Source organism: Anopheles funestus, chromosome 3RL, assembly GCF_943734845.2.
Source record: "Anopheles funestus chromosome 3RL, idAnoFuneDA-416_04, whole genome shotgun sequence".
Taxonomy (NCBI): Eukaryota; Metazoa; Arthropoda; class Insecta; order Diptera; family Culicidae; genus Anopheles; species Anopheles funestus.
In genome coordinates this window covers 38,672,894-38,692,364 of record NC_064599.1, presented here as the reverse complement: position 1 = coordinate 38,692,364, position 19,471 = coordinate 38,672,894, and the positions used below count along the sequence as shown (strand labels likewise).

At 39.1% G+C, this 19,471-nt stretch overlaps 2 protein-coding genes across 11 annotated transcripts in view; both read left to right on the top strand.

Annotated features, from left to right (window-relative positions):
• Window positions 1-12,618, top strand: part of LOC125770925 (uncharacterized) — a 49,366-nt gene extending 36,748 nt beyond the window's left edge. For all 9 annotated transcript variants that reach the window (XM_049441004.1, XM_049441000.1, XM_049441003.1 and 6 more), the window contains exon 6: window positions 162-12,618. In XM_049441004.1, the coding sequence (XP_049296961.1) occupies window positions 162-778 (617 nt within the window). In that variant the 3' untranslated portion in view covers window positions 779-12,618. The remainder of the gene's footprint in view (window positions 1-161) is intronic.
• A 1,718-nt stretch (window positions 12,619-14,336) lies between these two features.
• LOC125767189 (beta-galactoside alpha-2,6-sialyltransferase 2) lies at window positions 14,337-19,273 on the top strand. Of its 2 annotated transcripts, none has more exons than XM_049433504.1 (6): window positions 14,337-14,758; window positions 15,208-15,309; window positions 15,379-16,108; window positions 16,177-16,349; window positions 16,419-16,516; window positions 16,589-19,273. In XM_049433504.1, the coding sequence occupies exons 2-6, from the start codon at window positions 15,240-15,242 to the stop codon at window positions 16,730-16,732; spliced, it is 1,215 nt and encodes a 404-aa protein (XP_049289461.1). In that variant the 5' UTR covers window positions 14,337-14,758; window positions 15,208-15,239; the 3' UTR covers window positions 16,733-19,273. The 2 variants fall into 2 exon arrangements, with proteins under 2 accessions (XP_049289461.1, XP_049289460.1); XM_049433503.1 differs by having other exon boundaries at window positions 15,191-15,309.
• The last annotated feature ends 198 nt before the right edge of the window (window positions 19,274-19,471 follow it).

The window sequence follows — 19,471 nt, the reverse complement described above, 5'->3', positions numbered from 1 at the left end:
ACATTAATGAGTAAACATGGAAACAATTGTACACCAAAGATAAAAATCTTTATCGTTTAAAATTAATTAAAATTAATTTATATAAAAGTATTTTGTGAACATGATTGACGTTCCAAACAATTATTCTATTGATTGTCCATTTTTTTCTTTCTCATTTATAGACCTTAACATCGAAGAAACGGGCGACCAGCTGCGAAAGTCCAACAACGGTCCAACCGGTTGCTGCTACGATTACTGCGGTTCCAGTCCCATCGACGGGCTGTGTGCACGATGTGATCCGCTGCACAACGAGACTCAGCATCCAGACAGTGCCGCCCTAGCACTTAGCAGCGAACCACCAACGATATCGCCGAGCTGCCCGAGCATCACAACTCCAACGAGCAGCTCCTCCCTGTCCGAGCAGTGCCGATTGTCGCAGACCGCCATTACGTTTACTGCTACGACCAGCTCTCCCAGCACCACCACCACCGCCACCACTACTAGCCGCAGTAGTAGCAGTAGTACCACCGCCAGCACTACCACCACCACCACCACCACCATCAGTAGCAGGAGGCTCACGGGTGACAGTGCCTCCACTACGGCCATGGCCGTACCGTCGGGTTCGTCGCCAGCCCGGGCAATCTCATCCCTGCTGCGGGCCCTGTGCGCCCTCGGATCGGTGTATCGAACGCACACAAACGGTGTACAGTCGTGGATTGCGATGGTGGCGGTGCTGACCGTCGGAACCGAGCTTGTCGCCTGGACGAAGCAACTTGTGCATCTGCTCGTGGTCTTATAGCTCACGTTGCATGGGTTCCGGGAGTTAACCGACCCGCACGCACAGTCTGCCCTACGGCTGGATCAATTACACCGAGCCAGCAAGCCGCAAACGACCGACGAGCAAACCACCAACAAAACCCGTCTCAGGACGATTCTGCAGGGTGAAAAAGAACCAATCCGCAGAATGGTAAGGTAAAAGTCAGGTAGTGAATCATACCGGAGGAGATGAAAATATTAAAAAAAACAAGCAACAACAACAGCACACGAATAACATAACCCTTGAATAAGCGAATGTCGCGAAAGCGTGTTGTACATGCAAATGGAAAGGAAATAATCACACCATAGTAGTATTTTTGGTGCAAATCAAATACAAGCATTAGCAAACGCGACAGCAGCCGAAAACCGAAACAAAGAAAAAATAAACCCCGAAATAATAATTGCAAATTGGGATAACCTATAGGGAGGATGAAGCGAGATGAAGTTTTAGGAAAAAAAAATCGAAACACACTAGTGTTCCACAACACGCGTAACAAGTAATAAAAAGAAACAAAAAACACATACACAGATACACACACACACACATACACACGTACTCTCACAAACAAATCACTGACGAGGTATAGTGCAATAAAAAACACAACAAACTAAACAATTTAACGCATTAACGAATTATGAAGCAGACGACACCGGTGTAGAGAAAACAAAACCGAACAAAACACATGCAGTAAATTACATAATAAAACAAACGGAAAACACACGTACGGAGCAGTATGTTGGCAGCGGTAGTTACTATCGAAATTGCGGATGGCTCATAGGGCCCGAATAGAAGCATGCGGATGGAAGAAATAATTACTCCACGTCAGATATTTGTAACAGAAAGCTTAACAAATAAGCAATTCACCAAGTTAAAACAAAGCGGCTAGAGTTTAACGTGACTTTTGTGTGAGGGAAGGGTCAAGATGAATGGAGCGAGGAAATATTCTGCCAGAATGTTCCGCATCTAAGAATAAGACAAACAACAAAACAAAACAACAAAACAAAACAAACAAACAAACAAGAAAAAAGCAAGCTAGCCAAACTGACCCGAGCCAAACATCCAGCCAAATGGATGGGGCATTTTTGGTTGGGGCAAGCAAGGTGTAGGAATGGGTGACAAAACCAGAAACATACGCGTATACAATAATGTTACATCGCTGAAACGTAAACGACAGTTAAACAAGTGTTTGAAATAAAATCACAAACATCAACAAACTGATGAACAATTTAGGTGAAATATTAAATTTAACTTATTGCTAAGGGTTTAAGAGAGCAAGGAATAAGGAATGTTAAACAGTATAGTAACATGCATAATGAAAATCCACAATTTATTCGCGAGTCAGCGAGACGGAAAGCGTTTGATTGGTTTTGCCAAATATCGACATTTAAAGGAAAGGAGCGAAACACAAATGCCACAGCATAGGGCGTGTGTGTGTGTTTCGAGTGTATGTGTGCGTGTGTGTGTGTGTGTGTGTGTGTGTGTGCGTAGGAAGTATTTAGAACCTCGATCACATTCAAAACACTAAAAACCGTGAATTGCAGAACGTGTCGCGTTTGAATGTACGGCAAAACCTAACAGTTCTCGGGCTAAGTAGCTGTAATACACTCGTGACCTCTAGGGAGGGCAAAAGTTATTTTTTTAAAATGAAAACGATCTAGGCCATGTGTTCGATAGAGTTTTGCTTGCGCGGGTGAATAAAACACAAGCAAAACAGGGTTGCGGCGAAAAAAAGGACACATAAAGTAAGTTGTATAAAAAGAGAGATAAAGAGGATGAGAGAGAAAGAGAGATAGAGCGAGGAATTAAAGTTGCGACCGCGAAGGTACATAGTGGAAGTGTTAGTTTTGTTCGTTGTGATGTTAGAAGCTGTTGTTTTTTTGTTTTATTCGGAGAACCGTTTTGTGTTTAATGTTTGTGTTGAGCTGTTTACGTACATGCGGGTTCCTTCTTTTGTGTGGGTAAAACGGGGTCACCACAGAGCCTGCGGAACCGGTGTGGTGTTAGCAACAACAACTACAACAAAACATAAGATAAGAAAAAAGCACATACACACATACAATGCTATTACTAACTAAGACGACTTACCGCAGGAATATGAAGATGTAAGCTAGTTTTTATTGAACCTTCCAACTAGCGGAATGCACGCAAAATGCTAAATATAGTGCAGCTAGGGAACCGATGCACCGTTCACCGATTCACACGTACACTTTCCGCTCACCATTCAATACACACGAATGCATCAAAACTACACCATACCTTCATGCAAAATATTATCTCTTTAACCTGTACTAGCAATGAACACGTTGAGAATGAAACTATAAAATCCTGTTTGTAATGCAAGTACAGCAAAACAATAGAAGTGAATTAGGAACGGATAATCACATAAATAACACCCAGATCGGTAAAAAGAAAGAGAAATACAGAGAAAAACAGAGAAAGAGAGAGAGATAGAATGAAGATGAATAGAATAATGGAAGAAGACGAAACAAGCAGCCAAAACATGGAGCAAAACATACCGAAAATATGAAGGAAGGAAAAAAAGAAAATGGCAAATAAAACAGAACAAAAACAATAGTTTATGCAGGTGAGGCGTAAATCAAGAAAAAAACGCCAACGCCCTGAATGTGGCGAATGTTTTTACTCGCGTGCATTCTGTCAAGTGATGCGCTGGTTAGCAGCTGAGAACAAGGGCCGTTACAAAAGACGCCGTTGGTGGGTGGGAGAAAGAAAGAAAAAAAAACATTTGCATGGAAATTGCCAAACCGTGCGAAGCACGGAAACTCTTTATAGATAAATTAAGTCACCACTATTATAATTAGTCCGTCAATTTTTACAACAATTGTTGTTAGGTAATGGAGTATAGAAAGGCTGTTGGGTGTTTCAAGGTTGAATGACGCGGCACATGTTACGAAAGGATAAATGAAGGAATAGAAAGAGAGAGAGAGATAAAGAGAGTGAAATAGTGAAAGAAGGAGAGAGATATATAGAAAGGATGGAGACGATGGCATGTTGGCAACAAATTGGTCCACTTGCACGATGAACAAATACAGTACACCACCTGTTAGCAACACCTTTGTGTGTGGCGAACTAAAAGCAATTGGATGGCAGCATAGCTGGCACCGGCATCTATCACCTCCTTATAGTTCTAAATCGTAGCAAACCGACTTAACATAGCATAAACCCACCACGCCACCAAGGAAGTGTTATCCAGTGATCTAGCATGCAGCTAATGCACTAGTGGGAATTAGGCAGATATTGTGAAGTTGATAATATGAACTGGCACACAGAAATCTACATTTTGGAATATTTTGCTCTGAGTGAAAACATCAGAACATGAGCCTGCGCATGAATAATTTTGATTGCTTTTCGATCAAATATACCTTGAAGAGCTTAACAAGATCCTTTCATCATTACATCTCTCTCATTCTCTCTGTTACTCTCTTTCTCTCTCTATCTCTCCCTCTGTTTTCTTCTCTTAAATTGTTTATTTTGTATTCATGTTCCATTTGGTTCTATAAATCTCTCTCTCTTTCTCTGTTCCATTCTCTCCATTTTTGTCAGTCGGTCTGTCTGAACACAAATTTTCCCCGTTTCTATATGCGATCCTTTCTTCGAAAGAAAGCGAACGATCCTGACGGAAAGAAACCTTAAGGAAAGTGAAAACAAAAAAACCGAAACCGATTAATTCAAATGAGAAAATTGAAATTCATAGCAAACCAAACGATGCAAAATCACATACACACGCAAACACAACCTGTTAATGTTGGAAGAAACACTTTTAGCTGTTATCGAAAGCAGACAGAGAACCCAACGTAGGACGAAACATGGGAAGTAAACATAGAAGAGAAAAACAAAAAAGAAAGAATAAACAGGCAACAGATTCTCTGACAAAAAATTATAATCAATAGTTGTTAATATAAATGTGAGATGTAGAAAATAACAAAAAACAACACACACAAACACAAAATCAAACGTAAAAGAAAAGCAAAACAAACAAAAAAAAAGAAAACCAAAGTTGCAATTGCAATTGTGGTTAAGTTTGAAACGGGCCGTTAAAGCGAAGAAAAATATTAAAGTAACAATTCTTTACCGGCCGGCATATAGTTCGAGACTATTGATAGTATGCTATCGAAATTTTTCGATTAACCTGAAGGATCAGTACGAGCAACTGGGTAAGAAAAGATAGAAGCGAAGGACTTCACCGAAGCCTAGCGAAGATTGGTGAATAGGTGAAGGTTGTTGGGTGGGGAAGGGGGGGGGGGGGGGTTAATTATCACAAAACAAAAATAACTTAAAAACTGACGAAACAAGTAACAAACGATTAACATACCAGAAAACAATAAACATTAATGATGAAACCTTTGGAGAGACGAAGCTATTGCGGGGGAGAACAATGACGAACGGGCGAACGACCGAAACAGGTGTAGGATGAGGGAAAAACAAAGCAAACATAGAACGTTTGTAAGCAAACAAAAGTGAATTAAACTACGAATTAATTACAAGCGTCTTCAGGAATGAATAAATCGTTGAATTTAAACCAAATCGTCTTCACGCGTTGAACAGGGAAGCGTGAAGATAACTAGAGATAGTTAAGAAAATAGCATACAACATAACACAATTCCAGAAGGATATACACACACACACATACTCAATCACACGCATCATACAATGGTCCGTGGAGAAAAAAAACAGCAACAACAAAACATTGTGAAACTAATGATTAATATTTGAAAACAAAAAACAAATAGAACAAGAACACTCATGTTTACAAAATCGAAGCCAATAAATACTCCGACGAGCCAGGAAGCATAGCAAGAAAGGGTAAAAAAGGAAAAACAAAATTATTATTATAATGATAACGAATGTCGGAACATGCCGTCGATGATAAGCGTTAGGTAGCGTTACTAGTCATAATGTGTGCCAGGTTGAAATGGGGCGAGATCCGACCTTAGCAGAACATCCCACCCGAAACGTTAGTATTACCACACGATCGCAGTCACACTTGCCACACGATCAACACAGTCTAGACACGACCTCAACACACATACGCACATGCGCACACATACACGCTAACGTATGCGGATCACATGGAAAAGATGAACGTACGGCAGACAGCAAACATTTTTAGCATGTACTGGTCACAAACCATGGCCATGACAGGATAGTCCACTATTGATATTATAGTTTCTGCCGTCTAACGAGTGCGTGTGCGTGTGTGTTTGCGTGTGTGTGCGGGTGTTTTGGGCAAATACGCTAGGATAAATGAACACATTAGTTTGCAAACGCTCCTTCCAATGTCCCACGTTTTCGCCGCTTCGTTAAGGCGCAAGTATTTGGTACTTTGTTGTAGACTGCCTAGTGTTTAGTGGGATGGGATATAACGTAAATGCGGCAAATCGATTGAACCAGTATTATAAACAACCCCCCACCCTTTCCTCCAACCCATCACCACCCTCAACCACCACCATTTTCTCCGGCAACTCTCAACCCCCGCACGTTGATCCCGATCAGTGTTAGAGCGGGCGCGGGTGTACAAAGCGTACCGGCGTACGCCTGCAAAATCGTGGAAATCTCCAAAACCAAAAAACCAACAAGTATCATTACTAGAGTGTACAGATTTGAAATTGGGCATACAGAACAACAAGGCGAAATAATAAATGAATGATCGCCGCCGCGCATTGGAGACACGGGTTCGAACGTAATGGAAGATTAGAAGCAAAACAAAATAAAATAAGAAAGTAAGGCGAAAAAAACGTAAACTACAATCCAATTACACTTAACACACTCACACCCATAAACACACAGACACGCACGTACGCAAGTAAAAACCAACCAACAACAAAAAAAACAACAGTCAAGAATTATGAAACAGGAGGAAAAGAAATGTTTGTACAGTAGATGATGTAGAAATTGTTTCCGCAAATGTATAACCACTACACGAATGGATACAACAATGCTCTGTTATTGATAAATAAATCGAACAAAAGAAAAAAAATCAACAAACAACCACTCTCCATTAGGGGTTTACCGTTTTGTCCGGAAAACCTTTTGCGCATCCCGTGGGACGCGAACAATGTTTGTGTGGGGGCAAATGAGAAACGTGACCACGCGCTGAGCACCATTTGCGAAACCTTTATTTGCGCACACAAACCTACACACGGACACATTTTCTAATTCGTGTTGAGATCTTCAGTGCTGAATAGTTGTGGATGTGTGCTGTTAGTTAGGTTAATGATTTCGAAAATCGGCTTTCACGCTGAACATTAGATATTGATACTGACATTAGGTTCAATGTTCACTTACTGTCTGAGTTTGCCAATTTTGCTAATAATTTGTAAATGAAATGCACCTTTTGTGTCCACAATCGCATGCTGCTTAGTTTGACTATGTTCTAGCAAAATGCAAAGTACTTCAATTGCACGCTACCATACCATTTCCATTATGCGCACACCCATCTTGAAATGCGCCCACTGCAACATAAAACAAAACAAACAAACAAACAGGTAACGAAACATCAAATAGTGTAATAGCAATTGACACCGGTACACGGAATCGGCGGTGTTTATTTAGATAATTACAAACTAGCAAAACCGTATGGCTAGCTAGCGTCAAACCGAACCGAAACATCTAGTGTCTAGTGTTTTTGGGACAGGTGGAAGTAGACAAGCAGAGAAAAACAATGGAAAATAAACGAAAACACAATTTAGACAACAAAAAAAACACGTTAGGGGAACACTGCTGCGGAAATGCGTTTGCAAACTCACAGCCACAGTGTGAGGGAGGCATCGTAATTCGCATGCTAGAAACATAAACGTGTGTTATACTAGCTGAAGGGTAAATGCACGCACCGAAAACCCCAAACAAAACCACAACACACCGAGCGACAAACATTGTACCGTAGCAACAAAAAACAATACCAGTTACTGGACATTAATAAACGTAAGTAAACAAACAAGAAATATAAAAACCGAAAATCGAACGAACACGAAGCAAGTAAACAAGTTGTTAAGGAAAGTTATCTAATTCTACTGCAAAAACAAAACACACACAAAAAAAAACAAGATAAACCATTGAATAGACGAACACAACAAGAAAAGAAAAGGTAGTAAGAGAAACAATTATGCAGAACGGAATGAAAAGATAGATAAACGAGCATGATAAAAAAACAGCACACAAAAAATCGGTCGAATAAAGAAGGAAAAACAGCAAAACATAATATAAAACCAACCGTGAGTCGTTAATTGTGTACACTAGCGTTGGGGTATGGGGGTAACAAAAGAAAAAAAAAACAAATACAAAAAGCAAAAATAAGCAAACAAAGGTTAAACAAAACGTTAGGAATCAGTCAGAACTGTAGTATGTAAGCAAAGTGAATAACGCACGAGGAAGCAAGGAAGTTAGAAAACGGAACATGCAAAGGTACAATCCTTTGGTAAAGGAAAGAAATTAACACATTAAACACACGTTCAAATACCGATCTCATCGTAACTGGATCGTTGAATGGTGGGCAGAACATATAGAAGAAGAAAAAACAAATTTGGTGGCTATAAAACCACCCCCAAAACGTTGAATAGTCAGTTGAGTTGGAAGTGTGGAATAGCTAAGAAAAAGATAGCTCCGATCGTTTAATGGAAGATAGAAACGGTTCGCCATAATGCATGTGTTACCATCAACCGATTTACGGATGATGAGAAGTGTTGGAATGCGATTGGAACTGTAGAACCTACGGGTAAAGGATACGGGAGAAGAACATGAAAGACACTCATGTAAGTGAAAGTAAATTCTTGACTCAATACTGCTAAGCGTCGGATACATGCGTAGGTTCAACGTTACTTTTTCAATCCAATATTTTCCAACCAGCTGCTCGCTGATCGAAAGTTAAACCGAAGAAAAACGAATAATAACTACCGTAAGCTTACAAAGAAGGGAAACCAACGATCGGGGTCATTTTGGGGGAACATTTGTGTCGAGTTTCTTCTCAAGCGATCCGATTCTTGTTCCGAACAAAACGGGAAGCGCATTATACATCCTCAACGAACCCTCAAATGATTTGAACACACCATTCACGCACCGATCCACACAAAACACACGGACAAAAACACATCAATACACAAACACACTGCACACTGTACGCACACGTACGGCAAAACATTGTTATACACCAGTTCTGGTGTACACGTGCAGGGCAGCACGGCGCGATGAGTGCACGCTCTAGGAAAAAAAAAAACATCAAATGTTATGGCCTTACGAAGGCAGGCGCACCTCTAGCAAATATGCGGACAGTTATGAACGGCTTTTTTGGCACACGCTTACCTTATTTCCCTGTCATCTGTTCAGCTAAGCCCACTGGTACTATACGACTGTTGCATCTGTCAGACACTTTATACTCCGCTGCTGTACGCGATGTAGTATTGTTGTATCCATTTCCGCACTCAAGCATTGTTGATCTTTGTTGTGCTGATTAGTGAACCGGAAAGATTGTTTGCATTTAATCTTATATTAAGTTTGTACCTCAACTGATCAACAGTTTGAAGAAAAATGAAAGCGAAAACAAACATAAAACATCTATAACCGAAGTAATGAATAGGCAAACGTCATCAGCTGAAACATTTGGACAAAAACCGGTAACATACACCAACATACAAAAACACATTCACATAGTTGAGACTCGATAGATGAAACACACCAATTTGCAAAGCGAATGTAACTACCGCTAGAAACTAGGCAAAAACAGTTCAAAAACCATCTGAGTTTGATTACTGTGAAGCTTATCTATTGTTTGTATATAATTTAGGCGAAAACAAAACAATGATACACAATTCTTTTCAACATGCTGTTCATAATTAAGAAGCAACAGTTAATCGATTAATAATAATAATAGAATAACACGCAGAAAATGATGTGTTAAGCGTAAGAATCGAAAAGAAAGATGAAGCCAAACCAAATAACAAGCAGAAGAAGAGAAAAAACACGAGTTAATAGAGTTTAAAAATTATAGAGTAAATATAATGAAAACACACTCACCAAACACACGACAAAACCAACACAAGTATAAACGGAATACATGAAACAAATCGATCAAACATACAGTTGCCAACCAAGGTAGTGCATTTTGTGGGAGAAATATAAGAAATAAAAAAACAAACAAACAAACAGCGGCAGAAAATCAGTTAGTTTAACTAATGATTAACTAATTGGTAAAAGGCGCATGGTATGAACACAACACGCAGAATGCGTTCTCAAACGCCAAAAACGTAAAGAAATAGTAGCGCGTAAGTTGAAGGAAAAATACTAGAACCCGTACCGGCACCGTACGACGAAAACTGAGAAGGAAGCAAGTTAAAAGCAGAACACGAAAGGAGAAGAAAAAAACGGCAAAAAAAGAACATGAAAGTATTAAAGAGTCTATCATTTGTTTATGATTTCTAGCGAAAACAAAAAAAGGACAAAAAACAAAAACTAATAAAAAGAAAAAGAAAGGAATAAAGTATTAATATCCGAAAATGAACAGTGTTCGTTTTATTTTTTGCCTCGTTCATTTACAACAGTACACCGAAACCCAACCGTAGAACCTGTCAATGTTGTGTGTACCTGTTTGTGCTCTCCTGTTTGCATCTTCTCATCGTTTTCTGTGTTTTTGTGTGTGTTACGCATGTACGCTGGTATGATGATTGTTGTTAAACTTCTTTCTTTCTGTTGGTTTTAACTTTCCTTTAGCTCTTGTCTGTCTTTACTATCGTATATGTTTCTACCTTTGTCTCTTCTAATACGATATTCTCTTGTCTTTTATCCTTAACATTTCCTACTTACTAGTGACACGTTGTAGAATGTGAACAAATGCAAATGGAACTGTTTGTATGATTCTGACTCCCTTCTACCTTTGTTACACTTTCCACCTACTTGCAGCCATTTCTATAAATATAACCATAATATTCCTCGTCTTCACACTGTAACCTTTTCTTATTGCTCTGTACTCTACCGCTCACATTGTAGGTCACAACACTTACCCCTACAACATACACTATTGTCACACGATGCGTCAAACGGAGTTTGGAAATGTATTATAAATTGCTTGTAAAATCGTGCAGAACATTTTGAAATTGAGCGAATGGACAGGACAAAAGTTAACTGCAGCAACTGCTAGGGATGAGATGCAAAACTGCCATTGATTTGTTTACAAAACTATCGTAGACGGTCTACAGTAGTGTTGAAACAAAGATACATTGAAAAATAAAACCAAATGAATATAAAAAAAGCAAATCAACCCCTCACGTCGGAATCAATGTCAGAAAATGGACAATACAAACAGCTGGCCTGTCTCTATTGTCTAAAGTATTTTGTTGTATTCAACAAAAGTTACTCGGTTTTCAACAATGGTTCTTAATAACAGAAGAGAAATGTAAAACACTATTGTAACTAACAATATTTGTTTGAATTTTTCAAAACAATCTAAACATTTTAATGTTTTCCTCAGTTCCTCAACAGGTTCACTATTTGAAAGGACTATTTTATTAAACCACACAACTCTAGTATGTTCGTTTTATCAAAGCATGTTCGATGTTTGAAACTAAATACACAATATTCGTGTGTGACTGCTTCTTTCACCTGAAGAAGTGTAAATTGTATGCACATTAAAAATGCAAACACCTAATTAGAAACTTTGTGTACTCCAAACGAGCAATGTGATGCTCGATCGACCGGATTAGTAATTCACATTGTTCAACAGCTGCTAACGTGACTCCTCTCTAGCTCTCCACAATACACAAGAGAAAAAAACAAACTTACTTGAACCCGTTGCAAAGGAAAACAAACGAAAAACGTTGAAAAAAAAACTTAACAGAATAAAGCACAGCAAAACAAAAGAACTATATTAGGCCTTAAAATGCAATACATAATATTTTAAAAGTAGTTGTGATAAAAAGTGAAGTAAAACAAAAAAATAAAAACACCGAACAAAAAAAAAACAAACAAACAAAACCAAAACTAAAGGGAAAGTGAAACACGGTCAAAGGAAGGTATGGTTCCAATAACTCACGAAACCATACACTAGGTAACACAGGCTGTCCGTGCATCTACAGCACCTTCTTGCGGACCGTTGATTGCGTAACGATCAAAACCACGCACACGCTTTTGAAGAAACGGCCATATTTGTTGTTCGTGTAAATGGAAAATGGGTCTCAAAGGCTTCAATATTGAATAGTTGGTAATGCAAAAAAAAAAACAAAAAACAAAACAAGACAAAAACTATTAGAATTACTTTAAAGTAAACGAAAAGTATGGAAAACCAACCAAAAAAATAAAAAACTAAACAAACAAACTAACACGCATACAGTAAGACACACACACACACATAATACAGTAAGGTATGAAACGAAGCGCAACGTCTCGACGTACGGTGAAGCTGGTCCCCGTTGATGAAATTGTAACACTAGCAAGTAGATGGTATGTTGAATTGTATTTAATAGTTAACATGGATAGTTGCCTATAGTGAAATTGGAAAACGAGAGACAAGTATTGTAACAACAAAAACCAACATGAAGATGTTTATTAGCATACGTAACGGAAGCGGGCAGGCCTCTACGTTTGCTTTTTTGGTAACCGTCATATGTTATCCGTTACGAACCGTTTTCTTTTACGTGTTAGTGTGTATGTTATAGAACGTCCTTTGTCAGCGAATGCGTGTTGCGGTTGAGAACGATGAGAACTAATAATAGTGTTAGCGTACCTAGCTCGTACCACGGTTCAGTGCTACTGATCAACATTATGGGAAGGTAATGTACTAATAATAACAATAAAGACTCTCTAAGGATTAACAAATTAAAGGTGATGGTGTTAATGATTTCGTTTCGTTGGTGTAACCTGATGTGACAGGCGATGTGTACAAGCACATCCGCCGATGGTCTCTTGCTGGACGCCAGCATACATTGCATGAACTGAAGCAAAACAAATAAAATTCAAAACAAAACTTGAAAACTTAAACCTAACTTAACACAAATACACACACAAACGAAAATCTTCACATCTTTGTAATGCCACAAAATGTAAAAGAAAGGATGGAAATGCTTTTAGGTAATTTTACTACGGCAACACGAGAACACGTGAACCGGAGCAGTCGAAGCATTAGAATTTAAATAGCGCAATACACCTACACACTCCACAAAAAAAAAACAGAAAAAACAGTTTATGCACAGCATTTTCAAACGTAATTTCTAACGAAATCGCTACCGTACGAATTCTTAAACGACATTAACAAAAACCATAACACTCTACAATCTCTCTAGCACCAGCAGACCAGTGAGCGTACATCGGATAGGCAGTTAGCAATTAAGGTAACACTGGGTGGCTGTAAATTACAACACGAGCAACGGTACTCAAAAAAAAAACCAGAACAGCAACAACAGCAAACCATAACATAATGCATACACAATAGCCGGAGACCACCAGCGAACAGGCTGCTCTGGTGGCAGGGGTACTTGTACAATTGTGACATAGTAAATCGTAACGAGTAGGTATAATCTAATTCACGATCTCTGTACGAAGAAAGCTAACTAGAATTTAATGAATTCACTATGTAGAAAGCCGTAGAATAAAGATAATATATGAATTACAACATGAAAATAAATAAACCTTAAATTTGCATGTTTCATGAATGAATGATGGCCGGTTGCTATTTCGATGGCAATCATTTGCACCATATGCGAGAAATTGGGCGTTGAACGCTGTTAAACCTGATTAACTGCTTACCGTATTAAAATTAATTTGATCAAATAATAATTTCCAGATTCAATACAACGAAAGTTTTTTTTATGAGAAAAAAAGTAAGTAAAACAAAAGTTTTGTAAATCTATTTATGATTGTCAATACTTGTTAGATTCTTTACGTTCACTAATTCTGTTCTTTTAAAATAAGAACGTTTTTCTTAGTCCATTCTACTCATTTTTTAATTTACATTCATTCATTCGTTCAACGAATATCTTTCGCCCAAAGAATGATGTTATTTGCAATCTTAATTTATGTATATGTCCTTTGTTGAGTTTTGATGATTTTTTGAGTATGTCCAACTGCTTGTACAAGAGAAAGAGATTATAAATGTCTTTAAAAGTCATAAACTTTGTTATTTAAGTGATTCTATATCCATAGCTAATGTAATTTCGTCTTTTGTATATCTTTTCATTATATACGTTGTAATTACCGGGTAATTAGTTTCTACATTTTTGTATCTCTTAGCAGTTTTGTTTATTTTTTAATATTTATTTTTTAAAATTGTCAGCCACATGTTTTTTACAATGTCATCATAATAATTTTTATATTGTTCGATATAGTTTATTTAACGAATAAGAGTACGTTCAAAATATAATTTTATTTTAATATAAGAAAAATCTTAACATAAAATTATTGATATAAAGAGATATCATTTTTTAATTATGTTACAAATCATTTCAATTTAATTGAATACAACGTAAGCCTCAGCATAACAACTCTGTAGTTCAAAAATGTTACATTGAGTAGTACTGGCGCAAATATTGTTCCTCCTAGGAGCACGTTAAAGCTGTGTGAGGTAGGTAGCAAGCTGTTGCTCTTGAAAATTTACATCAAAAAAGAAAAAGTCACATCCTCGGTGGAAAATCAAGCGCCTGCGTACTACTGACATCCTTCCAGGGCGTACTTATGTTCGATTTTACGAACGATAGTTCATTTATTACGGTCCATCGGCATGGACTAGACATCGTTTACGTCGGTAAAGCAAACATTTTACACTTGTTGACAGTGAATTCCAGGCGTAGTAAATACTGTTTGATTGCTCCTCAATATGAGTACGATCGTAAATGGTAATGCCAAGCATACGAAACGAGTGTTTCGCGGCGGTAGACAGGAAACAATGTAGTGATAATTGTTGTGAGTGAAGATAATAGTAAAAAAGTGGAAGAGCTTTTACACTGCCGATAAAGTATATTTAAAGCGGTAAGGGAACGGATGTGTCGGGAGTGAGAATAAATGTAATTTTTGTTAATTCACCACATTGGTTAAAAAACTGTTTTGTTATTTCTCAAAGAAAAACACAAAAAAAAAACATTTATGTTCAGCATATCTTATCGGTGTTCCCATAGAAACGGTCGTGGAGGGTTGGTGTTTGTTTGGCCTTTGAACGACAGAAGAGTAAATGCTGACTGTGTCGCGCAAAATACATACATTTAGGGGCATTCACTTTACACCGACTGACTAGTGTGATTATGCTGTTGTAAATTAACTTCACGAACAAATATTTGTTAACATTATTTTATTATTTTTATCTATCAATGGATTTGTTTTTTTTTTTTTTCAATAAATCATGTGATGCAAATTTTATGTTAAACAACCTACAAAATAACGTGTGTTTCTAATTATTTATTTCAGATTTTCGATACTTTTAGGAACTATAGGCGTAATATTAATTACAGCTGCCATGAAGGTACTCAAAACTAAGATGAAATCGCTAATCGAATTATATACATTTTTCATATTTACTTTAACATGTAAGTAAAACCAACGTTGGGCATCGTCTGACACATTCCATTAAAAGAAACGATTTTTTTATATTCCAGTATCACAAGCTATCGAGAAACGCAGTGTGTTCTACGTCAAGCATAACTCTACCGAGAAAACACAGAAATCGGTTTCATCGAGCGATGAGAAACCCACCCTCTGGCTCAAGGATCACGATGCGCCCCGAATACGACCGCATTTCAGCTTAACCAAAACGTCCAATTTCTTGTTTGACCTGAACCGATATCGTTGCAGTGATCCGGTCAATGCTGACTGCATTAACCGGACCGTGTTGTTTAGAACAAAAATTATAGGAGAATTACGCAAGCGACTAAAAGAACCATTCACCGATGGGGATCACTATCAGGTACGTTACGGCCGGCCACTAGAACCGCTGGCTAGTCCGGTCTGTCGGATGGTAAGGGCAAATGTACGCGTTCTATCCTGGAAGGAACCACCATTTACGTGGAATGAAATTGGTAGCTACCTGCCAACGACACCACTATTCGGTAACATCACGAATGGGAGCTGTGTCATCGTTGCTAGCGCAGGTTCGCTGAAACGGTCTCAGCTGGGTTCGTTTATCGACGAGCACGACATCGTGATGCGGTTTAACCATGCCCCTACCGAAGGGTTTGAAGCGGATGTCGGCTCGAAGACTACCATCCGTGTGGTCAATTCACAAGTCGTTACAAAACCCGAATATCGACTCCTGACAGCACCACTGTTCCGCAATGTCACGATTGCTGCTTGGGACCCGGGAAAGTATGAACAATCCCTTCCCGAATGGTAAGATCCGTACCGAGAAGATCGACGATTTGAACGTGTCTAAAAGGTTGCTTTTAATCTTTTTACAGGCTAGCAACTCCGGATTTTAATTTGTTTGAGAACTTTAAAAAGTTCCGCAGTAATCATCCACAGTCAAACTTCCATATCATAGATCCGCGCAGCATTTGGAGAGCATGGACTGCTCTACAAGACCTAACCCAAACACCAATACGAAAAAATCCACCAACATCAGGATTTATAGGTTAGATCACTGGTAACCCACCTATTGGATAGTCTTTAGAATAACATGGGTTCTACTTTATGTCTATAGGATTGGGACTTTTAATGCCCGTGTGCCGGTACATAGACGTCGTGGAGTATATCCCGAGCACGCGCATGAACGGATTGTGTCATTACTATGATGACGAAGTAAGTTGTTCTCCGATGTAAGTTTGTTGATCCGATTACCATAAGATCCGCTATCAACGATTCATTCCACAGCTTAATCTTGGTTGTACGTTCGGTGCCTGGCATCCACTAGCGGCGGAGAAGCTTCTCGTCTTCCAAATGAACTCGGCCGATGACTACAGTGTCTTCCAGCAGGGCACCGTACGTATTCGCACTGATCAGCTAGACCGGTGCTAGAGAACGACGACTTCCGGCACCTGTCCGATTCGCTCGTCGATGAATACGGTGCAATGGAATGCTCCTCCCAAACCCCCTTGATGACACGAGACATAACGCCGCGCTGGGCTAAATGTCGTCGCTGACTGGCGAAACAATTAACAACGGTGCGAATTAATTAAGCAATTCAAATCGACAGCTGAGGTCAGGACGGCGCGTGCCCGTCTGCAGCCGTCGCCCAACACCGGCATTAGACATTCCATTCGACGGGTGTATCTGCCTTCCATTGCCCGTCGTCCGCAAAGGATGTGCATCAAGATTAGAAATAAAGAAGCCGAGAGAGATAGAGGGAACTATGCGATAAACCAACAAATCAGGTCTTCCTTCCCTCACACACACACACACACGATCTGGGGACGTGAGTGCATATCGAATTCACTGACATTTACACTCCCAAGCAGCAATGGCACGAGAGCAGCAATTAAATTACCGGTGGAACGCTGTAGGAATTTACACTGCCTGGTGTAGTAAAAAAGGGCCTCTTGGCATAACTTCCCGGCGGATGCAGAAACCTTGCAGTTATTTATTACGCATTCTGTAGATCCTCCTGAGACGGGGGAGCAATGACACGCGCTGATCCTCCACTCTGACCCAGGGAAAAAGTCAAAGATTCTGCTGCCACCAGCTGTGGGTGTTTGAGCTTTGAGAAAAGATTTACAACTTCCAATATATTTTCACTTAAATTTTAACAACCGGAAGCAACCGTACAGGTATGCTGTGCTTCTTAAGCAGCGACACGCGATGGGCAGCTGCTGTACGCGAAGCTGTAAATTGGACTTTTATCGCTTGATCTGATCGCGAGCACATGTGCATACACAGCGACCGAACGTGCGCCCGCTGCTCAAGGCATTCGGATACACCGAAAGATGCACCCGAGACTTTTACGACATGAACTTGGCAAAGTTTTACGAGTACTTTGTCTAGGCCAAATGTTGCGTCGCTACCGTGAATCAGGTTGATGCTAATTAGTTACACCAAACTGGTGCCGAAATGAGTTTGTTTTTGTTTTGAGATTTCTTTTATTATTTTTATTGTGTCGGAAAGCACATTCCGCTCGAACACGTTTAAAGTCCGTTGAGCTTAAATTTGCATGTGCTGTGCTTAATAAGGAGTTTGATTGTGGTATTTTTATTGAGTGTGTTCCTTAATGTTTGTTTATATTTTCAACTAGTTTCTTTAATTTGATAAACAGAACTTAAAAATTATACCTTTTTTGGGAAACTTATTTCAATATTGGATTTTTAATACAAATAGCAATCAAATGGAAAATCAATAAAAATAATTCTTTATTACAAAATAGAAACAAAATTTTCTTTTTTTTCAATTTCTCCAATTCTTTAAGTTTCACGCAAGTTGGCTTACAAATCACCAAAGTGAATGATTAATTAAAATGAAATTAATTCCCTTCGATTGGGTAAACCCCATGATATTATTCGGCATGTTCCTGCTAATTACATAAGTGGAAAAAATCGCCCAAACGCTCTTCAATTCGGCGTCTTTTCTTTTAATTAAACAACGAGTTATGAATTTCAATGCATTGATTTCGATAGTCTCAATTCCTGCTAATTCCATAAATGGAAAAGATCGCCCAAACGCTCTTCAATTCGGCGTCTTTTTTTTTAATTAAACAACGAGTTATGAATTTCAATGCATTGATTTCGATAGTCTCAATGAATCACCAGTGCGGGAAGCGCATCTACTTACTCGCGCATCCATGATCTGCTTCTTCGTCACGTACTACTGATCGTGAGCGAAGGTTCAATGCTTGCGGAACAATTCTAAGGATAACTCGCCCATCCGCAAACAAACTGCTCATTCACAATGCAAGGACGCCATTCTATTGATCATTCGCACAACTGCAAGAACCTATCGATCATTCACCGTTCCCGGTAGTGTGTTCTTAGGTGGGAAAGAAAGCATTTCGAACCCATACAATGAGTCCTTCATGCGTGATGATGTATGGGAAAAGAATGAACCTCGTATCCGGTGCAATGGTGAAAAGATGCACCATATCTCCGACGTTCCTAACTCCGAGCTCACCCACTCTCACCTGCTGTCGATCGCAACTGGATGATTTATGCGTCTTTGTTTATTTGTGATCTTCGCTTTCTGTACATTCAACCTGACTACAATAGGACCAACGCTTAGAGACAGTGGAAAGTTATTTACTACATCTATTATCATTCTATTTTATGTGTTTGTTTGTTTTTTGTACAACCGACAAACAATTATCTAAATGTAGCTATTACGTTGCGCTGTGTTTCCTTTTTATTGATTTGCATACCAAATTCTGTTTCAACTCATTTTTTCTCCTAACCGGCAAGAACACGTTCGAAAAACTGTCACAATGCTTATCACCTGTCTCATTCATCACCTATTTCGGGTTATTCCATGCAGTCAAATTTTCACCATTCCTCAATTGTTGCTCGAGGCAGCATGTATAAACCACTCGTTCGGTGGTTTGATTACCAAAGGAACGTCAGCGATGCGTCATTCTTTCGATCAGGGAATCTCGGTATCTGCGGCAAGGCTAGATGAGATGAAAATTGCATCAAATTTCTCACTACCACGAATCTCACCGATCGTTGCCTCACTATAATACCCGTTGCATTGTATCTCATTTTGTTTTCAATGAACGGTGAGGAATTGTTGGGCATGTTTTGTTTCCTCGCTCTCTCTTCAGGGAGATAAACAAAGGCT

What these genes read in the sequence shown, in the direction of transcription:
- LOC125767189 (XM_049433504.1), top strand. Translation starts at nt 15,240, where the DNA reads ATGAAGGTACTCAAAACTAAGATGAAATCGCTAATCGAATTATATACA. An exon ending in GAACAATCCCTTCCCGAATG is followed by an intron (nt 16,109 to 16,176) that starts GTAAGATCCGTA and finishes ATCTTTTTACAG; the next exon opens with GCTAGCAACTCCGGATTTTA. An exon ending in GTCATTACTATGATGACGAA is followed by an intron (nt 16,517 to 16,588) that starts GTAAGTTGTTCT and finishes TTCATTCCACAG; the next exon opens with CTTAATCTTGGTTGTACGTT.